Genomic DNA, 25325 nt, shown 5'->3' with positions numbered 1-25325 from the left:
TCCAGTATACCCTTCTTGCCAATCACCAACTTGATAATAAAACTCTCTCTACCAAAGCAGGACACATCGTGAAGATGCCAGGACTAATTTAAGAAATACAATAGAGCTGGGCACCTGTGGCTCACGCCTGTAATCCTAGCTACTCAGGAGGCTGAGATCTGAGGATTACAGTTCACAGCCAGCCTAGGCAGGAAAGTCCATGAGACTCTTATCTCCAATTAACCACCAGAAAACCAGAGGTGGTACTGTGGCTCAAGTGGCAGAGTTGCTTGCCTTGAGCTGAAGAGCTCAATGCCCAGGCCCAGAGTTCAAGCCCCATGACCAGGCACCGTCCTGAGATATGGAGGTTCTCAGTTCAAAGCCACCAGAGGAAGAAAGGTTTGTGAGACTTCACTTCCAAAATAACTTGCAAGGCTGGCTGGCTCAAATGGGAATGCTAGTCACAAGTAAGTCAAGTGAGTTCAAGGCCCTGAGATCAAACTCTGGTACTAACAAAGGATAAGGGGAGGTACAATAGAAGCTGGATGCAATGGCTCAAGCCTGTAATTCTAGTTATTTGAGAGGTGAAGATGAGGAGGGAGGGGCCACAGTTTGAGGCCAGCCAGGAAATAAAAGTTGGAAACTCCATTAATTTATCGCTGGCATGCCTAACTTCCTAGAGACAAAAGGAAGCACAAACATAAGAAGACCAGTCTAGGCCAGCCTAGGCATAAAGCAAGACCCTAAGTCAAAAATAACCAATGCAATAAAGGGTATGACTCAAGTGGTAAAGTACTAATTCACCAAGTGTGAGGCTGAGTTCCAAACTCAGTACCACAAAAAAGTCATAGAACATAGTGATACATATTCTCTTCTCCCTATCCTCTTTCTTCCTCCTCCTCCCCCCTTCCCTTCTCCTCTCATTCTCCCCCTCCCTATTCCCCCCATTATCCCCTCCAACTCCAGAACTGGGACTTTTTGCTCACAGCTGGTGCTCTACCACTTAAGCTACAACTCCAGCCCTACCTTTTCTGCTTAATTGGAGGAGGAGTCTCATGGACCTTTCTGTCCAGGCTAGGCTTCAAATCTTGATCCTCTCTGATCTAGCCTCCTGAGTAGCTAGGATTACAGATGAGAGCCACCAATACTCAACTCATCATATTTAAATATATCATCTACAGATGGAATGAACATACACCAAAATGTTCTAAAGCATTCTGGAAATACTGATATCCTTATAATAATCTAAGTTTTTTGTCTTTCTGGGGGGCATTTAAATTCAGCCTCATGCTTGCTAGGCAGGGCCACTATTATCTGATCCATGCCAAAGCTCTCTTTGTTTTTGTATTTTTCATATAAGATCTTGTGCTTTTTGCCCTGGTCAGACTCAGGCTGTCTCTTACCTATTCCTCCTATGTAACTGAGATTACAGATGTATACCACTACCACCATGCCCACCTTGTTCTTTGAGACAGAATCTTTTACCCAGACTGGCCTCAAACTGTAATTCTCCTAGCTCCACTTTCCAAATGGCTAGGATTATAGAGGTAAGCCACTGTTTCTGACCTTCCCCTCCCCCCCCCCCCGCCCCCCCCCCCCCCCCCCCCCGCCTGGTCAATCGCTGGACTTGAACTCTGGGCCTGGGCGCTCTCCCTCTGCACTTCAGCTCAAGGCTAGTGCTCTACCACTTGAGCTACAGCACCACTTCCGGTTTTCTGGTGGTTAATTGGAGATAGAGGCTCACGTTCTTTCCTTCCCGGGCTGGGTTTGACCCACCATCCTCAGAACTCAGCCTCCTGAGTAGCTAGGATTACAGGCGTGAGTCACAGGCGCCCGGCTCCTGACCTTTTTTAAACACTAATATTTTACTGAATTGTTGCTCATTTTTACTAAAACAGTTGGATTTGATCAGTGTATACACCGAAGTAGGTTAACAATTTGTGTAAGAATAAAGAAAGTTGCTTTCCAGGCTGGCTGCAGAGGCTAATATCTGTTATTCCAGCTACTGAGATAGGAAGATCATGGTTTAAGGCCAGCCCAAGAGTGGCCTGGGAAAAAAGGGCCAGGCATCATCTGAAAAATCACCTGGGGCTGGGAAGGTGGCTTGTACATTATTCACTCATGTTCAGTATTTTTTCCCTTTGCTTCTACTTTTATGCTTCACTGTCTAGCTACAGTACAATGCAGGTTCTATGAGAGTAGGGATTTTGTCTGTGAATTGTTAGTCCCTATTGTCAAGAAGAGTACCTACTATACTGTAAATACTAATAAACACTTATAGAATAAATAAACACATGCATTTTCAATTCTGTAGGAAGAAGGGGAAAAAAGGATAAGACGGAATTTACTTTTTTGTCACTGTTTTATATCCATCACATCCTTTTCTGGAAATGCTTTCCTCTAGGAAAGGGCCTAGCTGATGAGGGAAGGTTTCTATAGTCAAGGGTTTACATACAATATAAATGTTGATTTGCTAGATTAAAGAAAATAAAAAGATTGGTATTTCTAAAAAAGTAGATAAGGAACAAGAAAGATAATGAAGTCTGGATTATCCTTTTCCTGGTGTGTTCCAAGACTCCCAACCAAATGATGTTATATCTGGAAGCAGATAAAATACTTGAGCCTTTGTTTGGATGAGGGTTTATCACTTGAAGAGTTCCATTACTGAGCTGTGAAAACCATTCAAGGAACTAGAAATTAAGAGTTTTCAAAGAGGAAAGGGTGGGTAGAGGAGGGATGGATGAGACTGCTGAAAGGGGTAACACTGATCAAGATATACTGTATTCACAAACTGCTTTGTTAGAATGACAACTGCTTGTACAACTACTTAAAGACTAAAAAAAAGTTTTGAAAAGAAACATTATCACAGGGGCTACAAGGTATGTTGGTATCCTAACACAAAGGAAGAGTCCAAGTAGTTACAAGTCAGCCTAACAGGACAAGGAACCACTGGTGGTCCAAAGCCATGCAAGAATAGTAGGCAATGTCAGCTGCTTGTCCTAATATTCCCCCAATGTAAGTCTGTAATATTACCTGAAGAGTTCGGCGTTTGTTATCCTCTGTGTGGATCCAGGCTCGAAGAGTCAGCTCTGTTATAAAAATCTGGGCTGCCTTGGCAAAGAGCACAGGGGCTTCAGCACTGATCATCTGCAACAGATATACAACCCTTCCTGTTAATCACTAGCGAGTTGTTCAGACCAGTAGGTCTGTCTCTTGCCTCGTGGCCTACCATTGGACAAGAGTTGAAAACTAAGAAGGAAATAGCCTCTGGAAACTCCAAGAGAAAAATAAATCCAGGCAAAACCTGTATTGTTGAGAAAGAATGCTTATTATCTAGGACTTACCCTGCACTAGGCCCTATGCAAGGTACTTTCTTTCATAATAGACTTTCAAAGAAACTAGGGTTTAGGAGAAGTGACTTACCATAGCCACAGAGGCAGTACATGGCAGTTTATGTTAATGTGAGGAAAAACGAACTTGACAGCCAAGAGTCTAGGTAAAAATCTCAGACCTGTCACCTCTGGGCCTTGTTTTTCTCACACTAAAAAGAAAGAGGGACTGGGAATATGGCTTAGTAGTAGAGTGTTCGCTTAGCATGCAAGAAGCCTGAGTTCCATTCCTCAACACTACATAAGCAGAAAAGGCCAGAAGTGGCACTGTGGCACATGTGGTTGCATGCTAGCTTTGAGCAAAATGAAGCTAAGTTCAAACCCCAGGACTGGCAACAAAACAAAAACAGAATGAACTTCCTGACTTAGGAACCTCATTCAGGGCTTGGCACATAGTGAATGCTCATACAACATAAGCTGCTTGAACTTTCAATTCAAGCTCTCAAGCTCTAAATTCTTGGTGAGGTGGTCTGTATGGGAATAAAAGGTTAAAAGCGGCTTTTGCTGGGCCTATGAATTAACTAAAAGCTGGGCACCCAGACTCCATCTCTACTTTGCATACTGCCCTTTGATGTAAGCTATCTTCTCCTATCACTTTATAATCACCTCCATAAAGGATAGGATTTGCTTATAAGCATCTTGTGACAAAAGGCACACTGCCCCACAGACATGCTATCTTTTTATTATGTGACAAAACTGTTTCAAAAGCTGCAGACCACCAATCAGATAACAGTGACTGACCTGTTCCTATACCCCTCAAACAGTAAAGTGGTAACAACTTCTCTGGAACTCCTCCAGAGAAGAAGACAGAGAAAATGATCACACCTGTGACTTTGGGCTGTTTCAACTGTTTAAAAGGGTATGAGAACAGCCTCTGTCCCCAGTTTCCTGTTTAATCTTATATCCCTGAAGATGTTCGAAGAAGTACTGAACTACTGTCTTTCTGGGCTGCCACATAATAAATCTTTCTCTATTATTCACATGTCTCTTAATTTGGCTTTTAGAAGAAAACGGCCAGATCTGACAAGTGAAACTCCTGGAGTTTGTCTCTAGGGCTGAAAAACCTGGTCACAGGGCCCATACAAAGAGCTTTCAAGTTAAGGAAGCAGGTAATGAGAAGTAAGAACCTAGTTTCACCTAATAAGGGTAAATTAGTCCACTCCTTTTGTCTACTTCCATATCTGTAAAATGGAACCAAGAATTCTTTGTTGTTTGTTTGCTTTGTGTCAGTTATGGAACTTGAACTCAGGCTTGGATGTTATCCCTGAGCTTTTTCTGCTCAAGGGTAGGGCTGTTTCCAGTCTTCTGGTAGTTAACTGGAGAGTCTCACAGCCTTTCCTGCCTGGGGTGGCTTTGAACCGTGATCCTCAGATCTCAGCCTCTTGAGTAGCTAGGATTACAGTGAGCCACTGGCACCCAGCTAAAACTTTTTATCCTATGGGGATACTGTGAAGAAGGAAGCTAATAAGGGGGGGAAATCACCATCAACTGTCAGCTTTAAACTGTCAGCTTTATTTGCAAATGCATGAGATTATTAATTTTGAGAGATGAAGAAATAGCTGTTCTTTCTCTGAAAGTTGTAATGGAAGTAAACTCCAGGAAATATAGAAATGGCCAGTCATAAGAAAACCCTCTCACAAGTACAATTCACTCACTGAAAACAAACTTGTAAGACAAAGGTCAAAACAGGTACATATGGTCATGAAAAATTTCTTACAGCTCAGACAAATAAAACAGAATTTGCATAATAATGCTAAGATAACCGCACTGAAATGCTGAAATGTCATTTATAGCACAGAGTGAAAAGAACTGGGGATACTACTTGATTTCAAAAAGAAACTCAGCATCTTCTAAGTACTTAAAAAAAAACCCAGGATGTCTCTTAATTTTCAGAGAAATAGCATATGACAATTAAAACTGTTCAGTTTCAGCTCACATATTAGTTTTAGACAGAAACTAAATAAAATCAAAAAGTTACAGGCAATAACAATGCTTTTATTTTTGTGTAATTAAACTTTGAGCTCTAAAGAAATGAATACTATCCTAGCATCATTTTAGCTTCATTATAAATGGTAAAAAGTGTCAATTCACCTTCACATCTTCATCCAGTTTCATAATCTTCTTAATTCGAGCCAGTGGGAGCTCCTGTACCCGGAAATCTTTCTGCAACAGCAACAAAAGGAATGTGAGCGACGAGGATGATCAGCCAGGTGGCACTGCACCACAGGCAGTTGTAAACACTGACTGGTAAGACGCTCCTTTCAGGAAATATGGCACAAGAGAGGGACTGATTAAATGAAGAAAAACAAGCTCCAGGGACAAATTCTTCTTCTTTTTCTTTTACAGTAAAGTTTGAGGTCTGCAATATGAAGATTAAGATGAAATCTCTGCTTCCAAAGCATTCTCTAGGCCAGGAACTAGAAAAGCAAGGGACAGTAGCAAAGTGACCTTTGGCTCTTTTCCGCTAGTTCAATATTGGCCCTTTCTGATCTTTACCCAACCTGACAAGACAAACTAGGGAGAGGCTTCTTTTTCGTTACATCAACAAAGAAAAGCCTTGTCTCCAAATTTTATTTCAGGATGTGGGTAAAAGGGTATAGAGAAAGGTTGAGGTGAATTTACTGGTTGTCTTTTGGTAACAGCCCTGCCACTTTTTTCTTAACAAATAGGACTGGGGGTAAGGAAAATAAACACCTTTCACTGGATGTGATTTAGAAAAGGGTTTTTTGACCAGCATTACTCAGTTTAAACACCCTCCTCCTTACAATTATTTACTTTATTTTATTTTAGGGTCCGGTCGTGGGGCCTGAACTCTGGGCCTGGGTGCTGTCCCTCAGCTCTTCAGCTCAAGGATAGCACTCTACCACTTGAGCCACAGTGCCACTTCTGGCTTTTTCTGCTTATGTGGTGCTGAGGAATCAAACCCAGGGCCTCATGCATGCAAGGCAAGCACTCTACCACTGAGCCACCTTCCCAGCCCCCAATTATTTATTTTATTACTACTGATATTTAAGCACATGTCCACAGATGGATGCAAGTCTAGAATTAAATTTTGAATTTCAGAGCTGTAATGGAGAAAAAGATATAAAGAAAAGACTAATATCAGCGAAACCTTCTATAACTAGGTATTAAATAACTATTTGTTCTCTAAATGGTCTGAAATGTAACGCATCAAATCCACTATGATCACCTAGCAATTTGTACTATCATGCTATGGAAGAAGGAGCTATTATTTGAAATTTAATAAAATTAACAAGCAGAAGTTAACTTTCTTTCTGAGACTACAGAAAACCTCAAGAGTATGTCAAAGAAGGCATTCTAGAAAAACATTACCAAGCTTCCTATTATCTATTTTATGATTATAGAAGGAAGAAATACAATGAGGATAAAATACATGCCAAGACACCTAATTTCTCTATGCAGGCCAACAAGCTGGTTGGCTGCCATGCAGAACTATGATTTTTTCTGTTCAAAAGTACTAAGTGTTTGTAATCCTAGCTAGTCAAGAGGCTGAGATCTGAGGACCACAGCTCAAAGACAGTCTGGGCAGGAAAGTCCGTGAGACTCATCTCCAATTAACCAACAAAAAGCAAAAGTGGAGCTGTGGCTCAAGTGGTAGAGTGCTAGCCTTGAGCACAAAAGTTCAAGGACCGTGTCCAGGCCCTGAGGACCAGCACAAAAAAATATAACTGTGTCTAAAGGTTGCTGAGAATGTTATTCAGACAGAGGAAACAACAAGCACAGAAACAGAGACCTCAAAACAGGGCTTGTTAAAGTTTAAGCCTTATGGCCTCAGTGCATAAGGGAGCAAGAGGACAGAGGATTCTATATTGGGACCCATATCTGAAAGGACTTTAAAACATGTTTTCATCATAGAATCAGTCCCTAGAGTCTTCCTTCTTGTGTGGAATATTGCACAAGATAATGATGCTACCCCAAAATGCCAGAGAAGGGGCTGGGAAGGTGGCTCAGTGGTAGAGTGCTTGCCTTGCATGCCTGAGGCCCTGGGTTCGATTCCTCAGCACCACATAAGCAAAAAGAAAAAAGCCGGAAGTGGCGCTGTGGCTCAAGGGGTAGAGCGCTAGCCTTGAGCTGAAGAGCTGAGGGACAGCGCCCAGGCCCAGAGTTCAGGCCCCACGATCGGACCCCCCCCCAAAAAAAAAAAAATGCCAGAGAAGGCAAGGGTGTTTATTCCTCCTTTGGAAGGTCTCCTAGGATAATACACTGCACATGATTAAGACCATGTAAGTTAGCTCTCTTGCCAGTATGTATCATTGTTAATTTCCAAAACTGATTAAAAAAAAAAAAGACCTCCTTCCTCAACTTGAAAGTAAAACATCACTTTTAAAATCTGTTAGACTATTCTTCAAAAGTAACCCTTATCACAGATAAAGATATCATAATCATCCCCATATTGTAGAGATATAAAATGAGGTAGACATTTATAAAATGCTTCAAGACCCCACCCAAAGCTTTTCTTTTCTGAGCAACTTTTCCAAGATCTCCAAAGCTTGAGGTCTCAAGAAATAGGGTGTGAGAAGTAAGTAGATCTTAGGTGTGCATGGTAGTGGTGGTGGTGCTGATGGCAGTATTCACCATTGCTAGCAATAGCTAGCTATCTAGAATTCTATCTTAGCTAGGCAGTCACATGTAAGGGTTCACTATAGGCTTGTGGGGAGCAGACTCTATCCACTATCAGTAGCCTAAGGACCACTTGGCTTTCAATTCAGTAATATGCTGATGTGAAAAGCATTTAACTCCTACTCTTCAAATTGATCTAACAGAAAGAACTGAAACACAGGGACTTTTTTTTCTTTCTTTTTTTTTTGTCGGTCGTGGGGCTTGAACTCTGGGCCTGGGATTTGTCCCTCAGCTCTTCAACTCAAGGTGAGCGCTCTACCACTTGAGCTACAGCGCCACTTCCGGGGACTTTTTTTTTTTCTTCTCCTCTTAGGAGTAACATCAGTAAGGTAAAAGAGCAGATTACTAGCCGGGCGCTGGTGGCTCACGCCTGTAATCCTAGCTACTCAGGAGGCTGAGATCTGAGGATCGCGGTTCAAAGCCAGCCCGGGCAGGAAAGACCGTGAGACTCCTATCTCCAATAAACCACCAGAAAACCGGAAGTGGCGCTGTAGCTCAAGTGGTAGAGTGCTCGCCTTGAGCTGAAGAGCTGAGGGACAGCGCCCAGGCCCAGAGTTCAAGCCCCACGACCGACAAAAAAAAAAAAAAGGAGCAGATTACTTCTCAGAATATTCTCATGTTCCTGACTACAATCAAAGAACTACTGGGTGCTGGTGGCTCACACCTGTAATCCTAGCTACTCAGGAGGCTGAGATCTGAGGATCGCGGTTCAAAGCCAGCCCGGGCAGGAGAGACCGTGAGACTCCTATCTCCAATAAACCACCAGAAAACCAGAAGTGGCTCTGTGGCTCAAGTGGTAGAGTACCAGCCTTGAACTAAAGAGCTCAGGGACAGCACCACGGCCCAGAGTTCAAGCCCCAAGCCTAACAAATGGGAATGTGGCTTAGTGGTAGAGTGCTTGCCTAGCATGCATGAAGCCCTAGGTTTGATTCCTCAGTACTATGTAAAAAGAAAAGGCTGGAATTGGTGCTGTGGCCAAGTGGTAGAGCACTAGCCTTTTCAGCACACAGAGGCTCATGTACAGTGCCTAGGCCCCAAGACCAGCTAGACAGACAGATAAAAATTTCTGTGCGAAACTGACAAATTTTAAGAGATCAGAATTTACTCAATAAGAGTTGAGAATCAAGGAAAAGTCAATGGGTCTTAGGCTGTACTTTACTTATTTTTGGGTGCAGTTCCCTGGGGCTTGAACTCAGGACCTAATCATTATCCCTGAACTTTTTACCTCAAGGCTAGCATTCTACCTCTTGAGCCACAGCCCCACTTTTTGGTGTTTTAATTGGAGATAATCAAACGTTTATTGTGCATCTACTATATATATGCCAACCAAACTTCTCAGCATGTAATGTCCTAACATTGTAGCAGTACTTTTCAGTGCCATACAGGAGAAAGATTCTAGTTAAATCATCAAGAGATGAAATGATACAGACAATTCCCCTTTCATGCTTCTTTCTCTACAAAACCTGAAATAATCAATCATATTTAAATTTCAAATAGACTGTATATCTAGGTACTAAACTTCCATCAGCATCTCAGTCTTCTTTGCTGGCAAGCAAACTTGAAAACTAAACAAAACAGGTTAAAAAAATCAAAGCCCAGCTGGGTGCTAGTAACTCATGTCTGTAATCTTAGCTACTCAGGAGGCTGAGATCTGAGGATAGCAGTTCAAAGCCAGCCCAGTCCATGAGACTCTTATCTCCAATAAACCACCAGAAAACTAGAAGTGGTCCTATGGCTCAAGTGGTAGGGCACTAGTCTTGAGCTCAGTGACAGCACTAAGCCCAGGAGTTCAAGCCCCACGACTGACAAAAAATAAAATAAATAATATCAAAGCCCATGGTTTCAAAGAAATGTTTTCATATCCATGTTTATAGAAGCTATTCATAAAAGGAAACAGGTTGGCAAAAGTGGCGCTGTGGCTCAAGCAGTAGAGTGCTTGCCTTGAGCTGAAGAGTGCAGGGACAGCGCCCAAGCCCAGAGTTCAAGCCCCACGACTGACCAAAAAAAAAAGGAAATAGGTTGAAGCAACACAAGCTGTCATCTACTGACAGATGAATGAGCAAACAAAATAGTGAATACATATGAGATATCATTCAGCCTTAAAAGGAAAACACTGATGTATCTACAACACAGATGAACCTTGGAGACAATAAGTAAACTAAGCCAGTCACAAAAAGACTATGATTTCACTTATATGAAGTATCCAAAGCTGTCAAATTCATAGATACAGAAAGCTTTCTGTCTTACCAATGGTTGGAGAAAGGGAAGTTGTTTTAATGGGTATAATTTCAGTTCTGCAAACTAAAAAAGTTAGAAGATAGGTTTCACAACAATGTGCATATATTTAATAAAACTAAACTAAAAATTTGGTTGTTTACACACACACACACACACACACACACACAATACCGAACAGGTAAGTGGTGACCTTAAATCTTTTTTTTTTTTTTAGGGGGTGGGGGAGTGGTCCGATCGTGGGGCCTGAACTCTGAACTCTGGGCCTGGGCGCTGTCCCTCAGCTCTTCAGCTCAAGGCTAGTGCTCTACCACTTGAGCCACAGCGCCACTTCCAGCTTTTTTCTTTTTGCTTATGTGGTGCTGAGGAATCGAACCCAGGGCCTCATGCATGCAAGGCAAGCGCTCTACCACTGAGCCACCTTCCCAGCCCTGTGACCTTAAATCTTCAGTCTCTGGACACCTGACTAATCCTGGATTTACTTTTCAGAGCTCAAACTGGAGCACAGACTTACTGTACTAGCCAATCTTATTGTATCTCAGAGGGGTACCAGCACCTAAAACCAGTTTTACACCAGGCTGACCCAAGCATCTAAACTTAGTAAGCTTTTCTTTAGATTATCTCCCAATAAAAGAGCAAAAGGCCCCATTTCTTTTACTTTATAATTTCATTGTTCGTTCCCTTTTCTATCTGAGCTAGTACAAAATATACTATAGATAGCTACCACTTTGAGACTGCTGAAAGAGACATAGTAACTCTCACAAAAGCTACTGTTCAACTGCTAAAAAAACATTTCATGGAAACAAATACCACCAAGGGTACATCCAGAATATGAATTACTCCAAAAGTCAGTGAGCATTTATCACAGTGAGAAACTGCTTTGTTTCATTTGTTATTCATTGTCTATCTCATGAGAATATTTTTTCAGGCATACAATAATCTGTCTTGTGTACTTACTACTGAATCCACAGAATTCAGAACAGTTAAAGTAGATGAAAATTAAATATGTGTTGAATAAAATGAATACACCGCTCTTCTTTATCAAAAGATAAAGGTTATTTAACCTAAGAAATCCAGTATCTACTCTACTAGTATACTGATACCTCCAAGGCAGGAATGACATATTCATTATACAGAGCTCCTTGCTCCATATGGAAACATTCATCATCAAGGACACATTGTATTCTGAAAATATTCTAGTTCTAACCTGCCTCTCTTCCTTTTACCACTTTCATACTCAACTGTACTCCCAACCCAACCCTGAATGTGCTGTTCCCCTAAACATAAGACCCTTTCCTCTGGGTTTCCAAGTCATCATACATGCTTTTCTTGCTGTGTAAGATATACTCTCCCAGCCCATCCATGCGGTGAGTGCTCACTCATATTTCAAGACCCAACAAACATGCTGCATTTAGGTAAAGCCTTCCCTAACTCAACCAGAAAGAAACAAGCACTATGTCCTCTTGTGATCCTAAAACACTTTGCCTTTCACTGCCTTAAGATTCAACACTGTGTCCAAGTCAGTAGATACTTAGTAAATACTTACAAAACGACTGGTTGTAATTAATAAAAACAAGATAATAAGCTTCCCAAAGGCCAGAGTTATCTTTGATTTTTCTAAGTCAGTGGTTCTCAACAGAGGATGATTTTAGTCCAAAGAGGCATTTGCCAATATCTGGAGACACTATGACCTGTCACACTGGAGAAGGATGTTACTGGTATCTAGTGAGTAGAGACTAAGGATGTTGCTAAACATCCTACAAGGCATAGGATAGCTCCTTACAACAGTGAATTATCTGACCAAAATGTCAATTATGTTGCTGGTGAGAAACTCTTTTCCTTATCTTTCTTCTATTCTCTCCTTACTCCTCTAGACAGGGTCTTGCTATACAGCTCAGGATGGCCTCAAACTTTCAATCTTCCTGCCTCCACTTTCCAAGCAGTTGTCACAACAGGTTTTGGTTTTCTTTTGTTGTTGTTTGTTTGTTTTTTTAATTGGTCATGGGGCTTGAACTCTGGGCCTGGGTACCGTCCTTGAGCTCTTCAGCTCAAGGTAAACACTCTACCACTTCAGCCACAGTACCACTTCCAGTTTTCTGGTGGCTAATTGGAGATAAGCCTCACAGACTTTCCTGCCCGGACTGGCTTTGAACAGTGATCCTCAGATCTCAGCCTCCTGAGTAGCTGGGATTACAGGTATAAGCCACCAGTGGCCAAGTTGTCTTTTTAACACCTGCAAGCCAGGCATCAATGGCTCATGCCTGTGATCCTAGCTACTTAGGAAGCTAAGATCTGAGGATCACAGTTCAAAGCTAGCCCATGAGACTCTTAGCTCCAATTAACTATCAAAAAGCTAGAAATGATGCTGTGGCTCAAAGTGGTAGAGCACTACCCTTGAGCACAAAAGCCTAGAGGCAATGCCCAGGCCCTGAATTCAAGTCCCAGGAATGGCACACATATACACACAAAAAACACCGGCAAAGAGTGCCTGGGTCATAATAAATATCCCAAAAGTCTTCACCAAGCTGCAGAAATCTGGTAGGGCCACTAAATTAGGCCTAACAGGTCAAAAGGGTAAAATCTTCATTTTTTTCCCCCAATTTTGAATAGATATGCCTTGAATTAAACTATTTTCAAATTAAAGTATCCACTATATACTCACATGTCTATAGAAAGCCACTAAACTATAAAGGATACTTATACTACCTTATCTCAGATCAATTGTATATTTTCATTTTCTTATATACTATGCCTTTGTAAATGTGCTTGAAATTAAAAATGTTTTAGCCTTGAGCTAGGCAAGATGGATCAAACCTATAACCCTAGTTTCTTGGGATGTAGCAATCAGGAGGGTTTCAACTAAAGGCCAGCCCAGGGAAAAAAGCTCAAGAGAGTCCCTTTGACCAACAGCTGTGCATGGTAGTCTGTGCTGTCATCCCAGCAACAGGGAAACATAAAAAGAAGGATCAAAGTCCAGGCTGAACCAAGCATAAAGACCCTATCCTGAAAATAATATTAAAAGAGTTAATAGGGCTGGAAATGTGGCTTAGTAGTAGAGTGCTTACCTAGCATGCATGAAGCCTTGGGTTCTATTCCTCAGTACCACATAAACAGAAAAAAAGCCAGAAGCAGTGCTGTGACTCAACTGGTAGATTGTTAGCCTTGAGCAAAATAAACTCAGGTACAGTGCCTAGTCCTTGAGTTTAAGCCCCAGGGCAGGCAATGAATGAATGAGTTAATATAGTGGCTCACAAGCACAAGATCCTGCGTTCAATCCTCAGTACCATCTAAAATAGGGTTTAAGTCTTTTGTTATTGTTTTTCATACTTCCTTACCACTGTTAAGTTCCGGATTTCTTCCATGACCCGAGGCCAGAAGGACTGAAGGCTTTGCTGGGCATCACTGCTACTAGTGCCACCAAACCCTCCTTCTGTGGACATTTCGACAACTAAAAACACACAAAGACATGAAATATGTTAGAATAAAGTCATAGCCAGGCATGATACCCCAGCTATTCAGGCAGTAGGGATTCAGAGTTTGAGACCAACCCTGAGACACCATCTTAACCAATAAAGCTGCAAGTGATGGCATGTACCTGTCATCCCACCTACAAATGAGGCATAAATAAGAGGTTTAGAGTGGGGAAAAATGCAAGACTCTACTCCAAAAAATAACTGAAGCATAAAGAGCTAGGGCTGTAGCTCCAGCGTCAGAGACCCTGCCTAGCAAGGGAGAAGAAGGGAGGGAAGAAGAAAAGGAAGGAATAAAGTCACATCTTTTGTCTAATCTGTTCAGTTTTTTTAGCCTGATAAGGTATATAATTGTGTCCAAGAGCTTTTTGGTACATATTTAAATCTCCACAAATCATTTAGAGGAAAATTTTCCCTTCAACCCAGCTTCAACCAGACTATCAGGGAGCTCCAACTACAAAATCAAAAGTGTTTTTTCAAGTCCTAATATAATTTCACTTCCTGTGAAGGTAGAAAAAGTCCACCTGTCCTTCCATCCTTTTTTTCCTCCCTCCCTCTTTTCTTTCTTCCTTCATGCCAGTACCATGGTTTTAACTCAGGAGCTCATGCTCTCATTCTTCCTTGCTTGCTCATAGTTGGCACTCTACCATTTGAACCATGCCTCCAAGACTGGCATTGTGCTGGTGAAATGGAAATGGAATCTTGTGGCCTTTTCTATCCAGGATAGCTATGAACCTTGATCCTCCAGGTCTCAGGCCTTCTGAATAACTAGTACTAGCCACAAGTAACCAGCTAGTCCATAATTTTCAATGTCATTTTCTCCAAAGCCTTTTCAAGTTATATATGAGTTCTCATTCTCCATTCTATAGTTTGCAACAGACAGACTAAGGATCCCTACTGATTGAAGTATCTAAACTGAAACTGCACACTTTCCAAATTCTTTCCTAGTCTGAACCCACACACAACACACCAACAATTAGAAGTTTAAAAGACAGACTAGGCACTAGCTGTAATCCTAGCTATTCCAGAGGCTGAGATCTGACAGTCAAGGTTTAGAAGACAAATCTGAAAAACTCTTATCTCCAATTAACCAGCAAAAAGCTGTAAGTGAAAGAATGGCTCAAGTGGTAGTGTCACCCTTGAGCTAAAAAACTAATAAGCAAGAGCAAAGGGTCCGGAGTCCAAGGCCCAATACTAACAAAAAAGGAAAAAATAAAAACAAAAAGAGGCTTAAAGGTAGCTAAAAACAATGGGGAAGTAGTAAACTTAAGATCATGACAAGAGGGTCAGAACTTGCAATTGGCCAACAGCTTTGTGATGAAGGAGGTAAGATCAAAAATGATCCCCACATTAGCTACAACTGTGGAGATAATATTGTAATGTCTTTAAAAGACTTTAATTAGAGGGAAGGTTAAAAAGTAAAAAACAACAAACTCCAAAAGGCTTTGTTTACCTGGCCAAAAATAAAAATATGTGAGAACCAGTTTAGCTAAACACAATGCATAAGAAACTTAAGTGATCTAAGAATTCCTATTCTAGGAAATTATTTAAAAGGCTTAATATACCAGTGACAGGCTGCTAGCAGAGAGTTGTGTAAGTCATTTAGAACTAATTCTGAAGTGCTGCAAGTACCAAAACTAAATGTCAAATGATCAAATGTATAACCTTCCAGGCTCTATGTACATATGCATGCCTGGCAGATCACTCTTCATCTGTAGTGGAATGAGGGCTAAGAAACATGTTTAGACTGAGAATGTTTGATTCACTCTTGACTGTTCTGTCTGGGATTGTCTTAGTCTCTAATTTTTTTCTTTTTTTCTTCAAAAGAAATGGAAGGAAAAGGGAAGTACAATCTTTAAAGCAGATTTTCACTCTGATGTAAATTACATTGGTTAGTAATGATGTAATGGGAAAAGGTTTGGAGCCAACTTCTAGTGTCTGAGGCCTATAAACAGTTCCACACATCAACAGAACTCTTTTAAGTATCTGGGAAGTAATTTGATCTTGGAATTTCTAGTGGGAGTTAAAGGGAAGTGTTGAATCACTACATAAAACCTTAAGTCCCAAATAACCTGGTGAAATCCCCTCAAATCAGCTCTAATGATATTTTTACCTATCACTACTTGCACATGGCCTATATACACTATAATAGTTGTAGTCAAAATATAAAAATCAAGGCAATCTAAAGAATTTTATTACTAGTTTCCTAAAAGATAAAGAAAAATGAGACTCTTTTTTTTTTTTTTTGGTGGGAGTGGAGTTGGTCGTGGGTTGTGGTCTGGGTGCTGTCCCTGAGCTCTTTTGCTCAAGGTTATACCACTTTGAGTCACAGCCCCACTTCCTGTTTTCTGGTGGTTACCTGGAGCCAAGAGTCTCACGGACTTTCCTACCTGGGCTGGCTTTAAACCGAGATCTTTAGATCTCAGCCTCCTGAGTAGCTAGGATTACAGAGGTGCACCACCAGTGCCTAGTTGAGACTCCTCTTTTTTTAAATGGAGAAAAAAAATCTTCCTAGAAACAAAAACAGTTATCAAAAAGTTCAAAATAAGCCAGGTGCTGTTGTAATGCTAGCTACTCAGAGACTGAGATCTGAGGATGACTCTTCAAAGACAGCCCTGGCAGGAAAGTTCTTAAGACTCATCTCCAATTAACCTCTAGAAAACTGGAAGTGGAAAGGTGGCTCAAAGTGGTAGAGTTCCAGCTTCTTGATGGCTTATTGGAGAATAAGAGTTTCACAGATTTATCTATGGCTTCCTACTGAGTCCCGCAGGTTCTGAGTAGCTAGGATTATAGGTAGCCACTGGTGGCTAGCTTCCACAACTCTATCTTTTTTCCATCTTCAGACAGTTCTAACTATTCTTTACATTAAGTTTAGTTTACAAATGAAGTTCCAGCTGAACTTTAGATTTTTGAAAAGCCTTTTATGATTTTGCCATCCAGCAACCTCTATTTTTTTTATTTAATTGATTACAAAAGACAAAGGTACTAGGTACTATTGCTATTTGGGACACCAGATCTTCTCCCCAGGAAAAAGAAAAAAGTTTGGAACATGTTTTCTAGTATCTTTGTAGAGATGACTAGCCTCTCTCTCTCTCTCTCTCTCTCTCTCTCTCTCTCTCTCCTGAAGTCTTACTTTCCCCAATTCTAACATCAAATTCAACATCTGAGGGTATGTCTCTGTTACATGAAGCTAAGTATGAAAATGCTATTATATATGTATTTAAATTTAATTAATTAATTAATTTATTTATTTATTTTTGTCAGTTGTGGGGTTGAACTCTGAACTTAGGCACTGTCCCTCAGATCTTCAGCTCAAAGTTAGCGCTCTTCCACTTGAACCACAGTGCCACTTCTGGTTTTCTGAGTGGTTTATTGGAGATAAGAATCTCACAGACTTTTCCTGCCCAGGCTGGATTTGAACCACAATCCTCAGATCTCAGCCTCCTAAGTAGCTAGGATTACAGGTATGATCCACCAGCGACTGGCCAAAAAAAAAAAATATATATATATCTTATGAAGGGCTGAGAATGTGGCTTAGTGGTAGAGTGCTTGCCTTACATTCATGAAGCCCTGGGTTGAATTCTTCAGTACCACATAAACAGAAAAGGTTGGAAATGGCACTGTGGGCTCAAGTGGCACAGTGCTAGCCTTGAGCAAAAAAGCAGCTTAGGGACAGTACCCAGGTGCTGTGTTCAAGCCTCAAGACTAGAAAAAAAAAAATCTAATGAATAGCCAGGCTTCACAAAAGATAAGGGGTTGGAACTGCCAACAAACTCTTCTTACAGATCTGCTCACAAGCCGGGTGCCAGTGGCTCATGCCTGTAATCCTAACTACTCAGGAGGCTGAGATTTGAGGATTGCAGTTCAAAGCCAGCCTGGGCAGGAAAGTCCATGAGACTCTTATCTCCAATAAACGATCAGAAAACCAGAAGTGGCACTGTGGCTCAAGTGGTAGAGGCTAGCCTTGAGCTTAATTGCTCAGGAACAGCATCCAGGCCCAGAGTTCAAGCCCCAAGACTTGAAAAAAAAAAAAAAAAGATCTGCTCACAGGGACATATTTTCAAAACATATTTTCAAACTGGCAACAAAGCCACTTTTCCTTCAAAAACATTTGTTTGCTATCACTACAAGATGCTCTCTAAAACAGATATACAATTGTATTATCACAGGAAATAATAAGGCACAATAACCAATATAAGTAATTCAAGTGATAGAAAAAGGTATAGATAGAACATTTCAAATTTTGTTTCTGTGGAGTAAAAAAAGGCATCTATTTACCACAACTTTCTCATCCCTTCATGAATAAACGATTTTGCATTTATGACAGCAGTAAAATACTATTAGCATTTTGTAGGATGATATAAAAGGTATAAATAGAGCTGGGAAGATGGCTCAGTGGTAGTGTTTGTCTTGCATGCATGAGGCCATGGGTTCAATTCCTCAGCAACACATAAGCAGAAAAAGCTGGAAGTGGGTGTGGCTCAAGTGATAGAGTGCTAGCCTTGAGTTAAAGAGATGAAGGACAGTACTCAAGGCTGAATTCATGACCAACCAAAAAAAAAGTATAGAGGCTGGGAAGGTGGCTCAGGGGTAGAGTGCTTGCCTTGTATGTATGAAGTCCTAGGTTCGATTCCTCAGCACCACATAAGCAGGGAAAAAAAGCCAGAAGTGGAGATATGGCTCAAGTGGTAGCGCACTAGCCTTGAACTGAAGAGCTGAGGGACAGTGCCCAGGCCCAGAGCTCAGGCCCCACGACTGGATCCAAAAAAGTATAGATAGTTAAGAATGTTAAAAGCTTGAGCCCCAAAACTATAGTCCACTAGAGAAATAAAGCTCTGGAATGTTTTTGTGAATGAAATTTCCCTAGAAGATAACAACTCTCATTTATTTATGTTGCTGCATTACAACATAAACCACATAACAGACGAAGCCATAAGTATGATTTTACTCCATAGTGGAAAAAAAAAAATATTATTTAGAATCCTGTTTCATTTACGAAAAGGGAAAGTAAACACCAAAAGTTGTGAAGCTTGCCTAAATTAAGAGTAAGTTGGGACCTGGGAACTAGTGGCTCACAGCTGTAATCCTAGCTACTCAGGAGGCTGAAATCTAAGGATTACAGTTTGAAGCCAGCTGGGGAATGAAAGTCCCTGAGACTCTTATCTCCAATAAGCCATCAAAAAGAAAGAAATGGAGGTGTGGCTCAGGTGGTCTAGCTTTGAGTAGAAAACCTAAGGGACAGGGCCCAGGCATTAAGTTCAAGCCCCAGGACTGGCAAACACATAAAATAGTGAGTTAGGCCATCTTCTCTGCCCCACAACAAGAAATTTCAGTATCTTTGACCCTCCAGCCAAATGACAATAAATAGTTTTTCAGGAAGAATGGAGAGTAACTAGTTTTTCAGGCCCTGAAACTGAAAGGGAATTCTAAGGTAAGCTGGAAGAAACTGAGTTGTGGCCTAGGTTAAGTTGTGTCCTAGAACAAACAGCCATTTTGCTTCATGGTCCCTTCTAAGACTTACAAACAACATCTTGCCCAGTTTCTGGCAGGATGTCTTTCAGTGTTTAGAAGGGAGAAGTATAATTCTAAAGAATATGTCAAAGATGACAACTTAAGAGCTTTAAAAATTATTTGTCATAGGAAGTGGCGCTGTGGCTCAAGCAGTAGAGCGCTCACCTTGAGCTGAAGAGCAGAGTGCAGGGACAGCGCCCAAGCCCAGAGTTCAAGCCCCATGACCAACCAAAAAAAAAAAAGAAAAAAGGACTAGGACATTTTTGGGGCTGGGAAGGTAGCTCAGTGGTAGAGTGCTTGCCTTGCATGCCTGAGGCCCTGGGTTTGATTCCTCAGCACCACATAAGCAAAAAAGAAAAAAGCCAGAAGTGGTGCTGTGGCTCAAGTGGTAGAGCACTAGCCTTGAGCTGAAGAGCTGAGGGACAGTGCCCAGGCCCAGAGTTCAGGCCCCACGACCGGACCCCCCCCCAAAAAAAGTATTTGCCATATATATTATACTCACTGTAAAGACTCACTTTGGTTTTTACTGAGCTCAGTGATAATTTTATAATCAAGAGTATCATTCTGATTTAATACATAAGATTCGAGGCTAGGGTACTTTGAAGTTACTTGCTTCAGGTCACAATTCATTAAATAGTAGAGTAAGAATGCAAAAGCTCTGAAATTGTGTTACTCAATATTACTTGTTCATTTTCGCTTTTTGTTACTGTACATTCAAACTGTTCAGAGATGTGTATTCTCAGCTTGGATCAATGACTCAATTCCTTGGTCCAAATGAATTTTTTTTTTTTTTTTTTTTTGGTCGGTCATGGGGCTTGAACTCTGGGCCTGAGTGCTGTCCCTCAGCTCTTCCGCTCAAGGCGAGAGCTCTACCACTTGAGCTACAGCGCCACTTCCGGTTTTCTGGTGGTTTATAGTCTCACGGTCTCTCCTGCCCGGGCTGGCTTTGAACCGCGATCCTCAGATCTCAGCCTCCTTAGTAGCTAGGATTACAGGCGTGAGCCACCAGCGCCCGGCTAAATGAATTATTTTTATCTACTTGTTTCCATCATCTCTGTAGCCAACATAGAAGAGAGATGATGGAAGCACTATATCATATCCCATAAGCATCTCTCTTCTGATTCATTCATATTCATTTTCTCCTCTTCCTTCCATGAAGGTAAGTCATCTTATGTCCAGGGATGGTTTTGAACTTAATGGGATCAGTGATCCTCCCATCTCAGCCTGCTAGTGTTAGATCTATAGGCATAACCCCCCAGGCCTACATTCCCTATCTCTCTGTCCATTTTTTGCTTTAACCTTCCCCTTCCCATGATTCTAGGCTGGTCAATAGCACCTATGAATACTTAGATGTGAACAGTGGAGGGCAGTAAAGTACAAGGAAAAGAAAATGTATTGGACCCAGGGGCTTCAGCTAACTTGCTGGGATCTTGGGCAAATTACTTTCTAGGGCCACTATTCATCATTTACAACAAATAGAAAAATATAGTTGGACAGCCTCAAAAAGCATCCAGCTTCTCAGCTCAGTGCCAGATGGTATCATATCATTATCACTGCTTAGAGCTGGACAAGACACCTCAAGTCCTAATTCCTTGCCAGAACATTCCCAGAAGCAGTACCAAACCTAAGGACCAACAATTCTCTTTAAAGTACTACAGCTGGTAAACAATACAACAATGGTACTCACTGGACAGTATGTTGAAAATGAACTATACAACATGTGGGTGGGGATGGGAGGGAAAAACTGAGAGTGAGGGAAGGGTGACATTTTCCTAAAAGAAACATACTCTTTATCTGACTTATGTAAGTGCACATCACTTTTTTTTTTTGCCAGTCATGGTGCCTGAACTCTGGGCCTGGGCACTTGAGCTCTTCAGCTCAAGGCTGGTGCTCTACCACTTGAGCCACAGCACCACTTCCAGCTTTTTCTGCTTATGTGGTACTGAGGAATCGAACCCAGGGCCTCATGCATGCAAGGCAAGCAGTCTACCACTGAGCCACCTTCCCAGCCCCAGGGCACATCACTTTTGTACTAACAATAAATCTTTAAAAAAGAAACTAAGCTATAAAAATAAAGTACTGAATTAGGGAAGAGAAGGGGAATAACAGAATGGTGAGACAAAAGACAAGGGAGGATCCAATACAACAATGATACACACAAGACAATATGTTGGAAATGATCTGTACAACTGCGGGGAGGGGGGGGGAGTGTTGGGGAGAAAACTGAGGGAAGGGATAACAAGTTTGACAAGAACTGTTCTCATCACCTTACTTATGTAACTGTAACCCCTCTGTACATCACCTTGACAATAAAAAAAAGTACTGTAGCAACAACATAAGGAACTGCTTTTCCTTTTTTATTTAGACTACTTACTTTGTTTTTAAAATGTTTCCTTAAGGGGCTGGGAAGGTGGCTCAGTGGTAGAGTGCTTGCGTTGCATGCATGAGGCCCTGGGTTCCATTCCTCAGCACCACATAAGTAGAAATAAGCTGGAAGTGGGGCTGACACTCAAGTGGTAGAGTGCTAGCCTACAACTGAAGAGCTGAGGGACAGCGCCTAGGCCCAGAGTTCAGGCCCCACTACCGACAAAAAAAAAAAAAAAGTTTCTTTAAAAGCCCAGCTTCAGGGCTGGGATGTACCTCAGTGGCAAAGCACTTGCCTAGCAAGTGCAACATTCTGAGTTCCATCCCCAATACCAAAAGACAAAAAAAAGTCCAGCTGCAGATGTATAAAAATACCTATTAAAAATAGAGAAAAGACTTCTCCTGTCTTTTGGCTTTTATAAACATGAAATAAACTTTAAATCCCTTTCAACCTAATTTGTCTTAAAGTTAGAACAAATGTTCTAGTTTCAAATAAGCAAAGAATTAAAGTTAACAATGACTAGGAATGCTTCAAGTTTAAATCCTTTGTGAATATCAACGATCAGGCTATGCAAGTTTTCCCTCTAGACTCTGATTCAAAAACATATAAATTCTTACTTAAACCATGTCTCTCTTAACATCTCAGTCTTCTATGAAGTAGGAATATATGGCTGTTTATCTTGAGGAAGGAATCAAAACCTGGAGCCCAGGGCAGCTTCCTACTCTACCCTGTCCTACCTAGCCCCATTGCTTAAAGATTCGGTTTGAGCTCTGGAGAGAGCTCTAGCTGGTTCTATCTCTAAGATACTGGGTAAAGGAAACATTCCAGAAAGTATTAATTTTTGAGACTATCTGATGGATTATAAGGAACACTTAAAGGTATTTTAGGACAGCATTTTAGCAAGAAATTTGCTAAGAAAATTAAATATACACATTCATGAGCTTCCATAATATTTTTTTCTCCACAAGAAACCATTCCTGGCACAAAACAAATCTATTTCTATAAGTAGTGTTTTTATAATTATATGCCATATTACTATTATCAATGTTTATTTTTGTAGCAGCACTGGGGCTTGAACTAGGGCTTTGCGTTCTCACTCAACATTCTGCTCAAAGCTAGTATTCTACCAGTTGAGCTGCACCTGCAGTTTGACATTTTGCTGGTTAATTGGAGATAGTGTCTCGTGTACCTTTTTACCCAGGCTGTATTCAAAACTCCATCCTCAAATATCAGCCTCTTTAGTACTCAGAATTACAAGCATGAGCCAGGCTAGTTATTTTTTTGACACTTTATTTTTTAGGCCTAAAATTTCCAAACTCCTATTTTCTCCCTAGTTTTTATATTAATTACCATCTTTGTTGCTAGCATATCCTCAAGGCAAATATGCCTTGCAGAAAGTGGGGTTCAATATATATCTACTGAATAGCCAAAAACAAGCTCAAGAACTGTTGTAATATTTCAAGTATCCCTGGCCTCATTCCTGAAACTTGTACATGAAGACATCCCTTCTTCAGTATTTATATTCAGCTGTACAGCAATCTTTTGTGCAATAATCCAATGGAAAAGTAAAATTAAGAGTGATGATAACAGTCTGGGTGCTGTAGCTTAGGTCTATAATTTCAGCTACCTGTGAGGAGGCTTAAAGCTAGTCCATGCAAAAGACAGTGGAGACATCCCACTACCACTACGGCAACCAAGAGTTCTGTGCGTGGCATATGCCTATCACCCCAGATACTCAGGAGGCCAGTGAACACAAGACCCTATTTTAAAAAATAAAGCAAAAAAGAGATGGGGTATGGCTCAAATACCAGAGTACCTGCCTAGAAAGAACAAGACTCTGGCTGGGTGCTGTCACACTGGCTCATGCCTGTAATCCTAGCTACTCAGGAGACTGAGATCTGAGGATCAAAACTAGCTCAGGCAGGAAAGTCGGTGAGATTCTTATCTCCAATAAACCACTCAGAAAACTGGAAGTGGAGCTGTGGCTCAAGTGGTCTGAAGAGCTGAGGGATAGCATCCAGGCCCAGAGTTCAAGCCCATGACTGACAAAAAATAAAAATAATAATAATTTTAAAAAGGCTCTGAGTTCAACTTCCTAGAGCCACCGAAAAAGAAAACAGAAAAAGAAATGATGGAGAGAAACCCTGTTCTACTTTAGAAAACACATAGACAACTATCTAGTCAAAGGTTTCACTGAAAAATGGAAGACTGTGATGGTTAGTTAATCAGTCTAAAACCTGTGGGAAAGCAGACCTTCAGTTAAAAAGCTACCAAGTGGTATATAAATTGTCAATATGAACTTTTTAGAGTATAGAATCTGCTGATTCATAGACATATTATGATTTCCCACCTCCATGCACAACAACACTAATTCCTAAGAATTTATTTATTTTTGTTGGTCGTGGGTCTTGAACACTGGGCCTGGGAACCTGTCCCTCAGCTCTTCGGCTCAAGGCTAGCGCTCTACCACTTGATCCATAGCACCACTTCTGGTGGTTAATTGGAGATAGAAGTCTCAGGGACTTTCTTGCTTGGGCTGGCTTTGAACCATGATCCTCAAATCTCAGCCTCTTGAGTAGCTACGAATATAGGCATGAGCCTGGGCCAATTCCTAACATTTATATGTACTTTTTACACTTTTTTAAACAGCTTCATGTTATCTCATTTTATTCACACTACAAACACATAAACAGTGAGCAGAGGTATAAAGTTTCTCAAATGGCAGACTTTATCTAGAACGATTGGAGGACTCCACCACAGCCATAAGGTAGTATATGACAGAGCTGAAATTTGAACCTATGTCCCCTAATTCTCAATTTGATGCTTTATCACCAAATACTCTCCTTTAGAACTGGTAATTTAAGAACCTATGGATTACCTCAATTTAGAACATAAATCCACCAAACCCACCAAACTTTTTACCTTTACGTTTCCTGCTCATTCTCCTAGAAATGGAAACCCCACAATGCACAGATGCCAGATTCTTACACATTTCAAGATGGAAGACTTGAACAAGAAAGATGAAAAGTTCTAAGTCTGGTAAACTGCCATTTCCTCCAAGGAGTGAAACCAGACCACTAGATTACCCACTAATAGTGGTGATGGAAAATAATGATGGGGATCTGGTGAGCTTGTTAGAGCTCCAAATATCTTTTGCCCCATTCCCTTGTTGGAGATGTTCCATAGCTGCCCACTTACAGGACTTCATCAGGCTAAGTTCTACACAGTGTTCCAAAATTACAACTATTGCTACACCATAAACATAGTGAAAATGTTATCTTAATTATGTGGCCATCACTAAGTAATCAAATTTCCTTTAACTACCTCACCAGAGGTAGGTAGGAAGGATTATAAACCACAACTAAGAACTCTAAAGCAACTGAATAAGAATACCATGACTCAGGGATGGGAATGTGGCTTAGTAGTAGAATGCTTGCCTAGCATGCATGAAGATCTTGGTTTAATTCCTCAGTGCCACATACACAGAAAAAGCCAGAAGTGGCACTGTGGCTCAAGTGGTAGAGTGATAACTTTGAGCAAAAGAAGCTCAGGGACAGTGCCCAGGCCCTGAGTTCAAGCCCCAGGACTGGCCAAAAAAAAAAAAAAGAATACCATGACGCATCTAAAAAATACTAATCTTTCTCGTTAAATACAAATTGGGGAACTTTCCAAAGCATGCATGTGCATAGCCAAGGAATATTACAAAATTCTTAAAACAATTCTTGCAGTGTATCT

At 41.0% G+C, this 25325-nt stretch overlaps 1 protein-coding gene across 4 annotated transcripts in view; it reads right to left on the bottom strand.

Annotated features, from left to right (window-relative positions):
* The window catches only part of Nfyc (nuclear transcription factor Y subunit gamma), a 78975-nt gene that overhangs the window by 17748 nt on the left and 35902 nt on the right, over positions 1-25325 (bottom strand). For all 4 annotated transcript variants that reach the window (XM_042675950.1, XM_042675942.1, XM_042675932.1 and 1 more), the window contains exons 2-4: positions 13580-13692; positions 5460-5531; positions 3013-3126 (exon numbers count right to left, since the gene is read on the bottom strand). In XM_042675950.1, coding sequence (XP_042531884.1) covers positions 3013-3126; positions 5460-5531; positions 13580-13684 — 291 coding nt within the window. In that variant the 5' untranslated portion in view covers positions 13685-13692. The remainder of the gene's footprint in view (positions 1-3012; positions 3127-5459; positions 5532-13579; positions 13693-25325) is intronic.

Source organism: Dipodomys spectabilis, unplaced genomic scaffold (genome assembly GCF_019054845.1).
Source record: "Dipodomys spectabilis isolate Male_0828 unplaced genomic scaffold, ASM1905484v1 ptg000002l, whole genome shotgun sequence".
In the NCBI taxonomy this organism is placed as follows: domain Eukaryota; kingdom Metazoa; phylum Chordata; class Mammalia; order Rodentia; family Heteromyidae; genus Dipodomys; species Dipodomys spectabilis.
The sequence above is the reverse complement of the archived record's forward strand: the minus strand, read 5'-3'. Positions and strand labels throughout refer to the sequence as shown.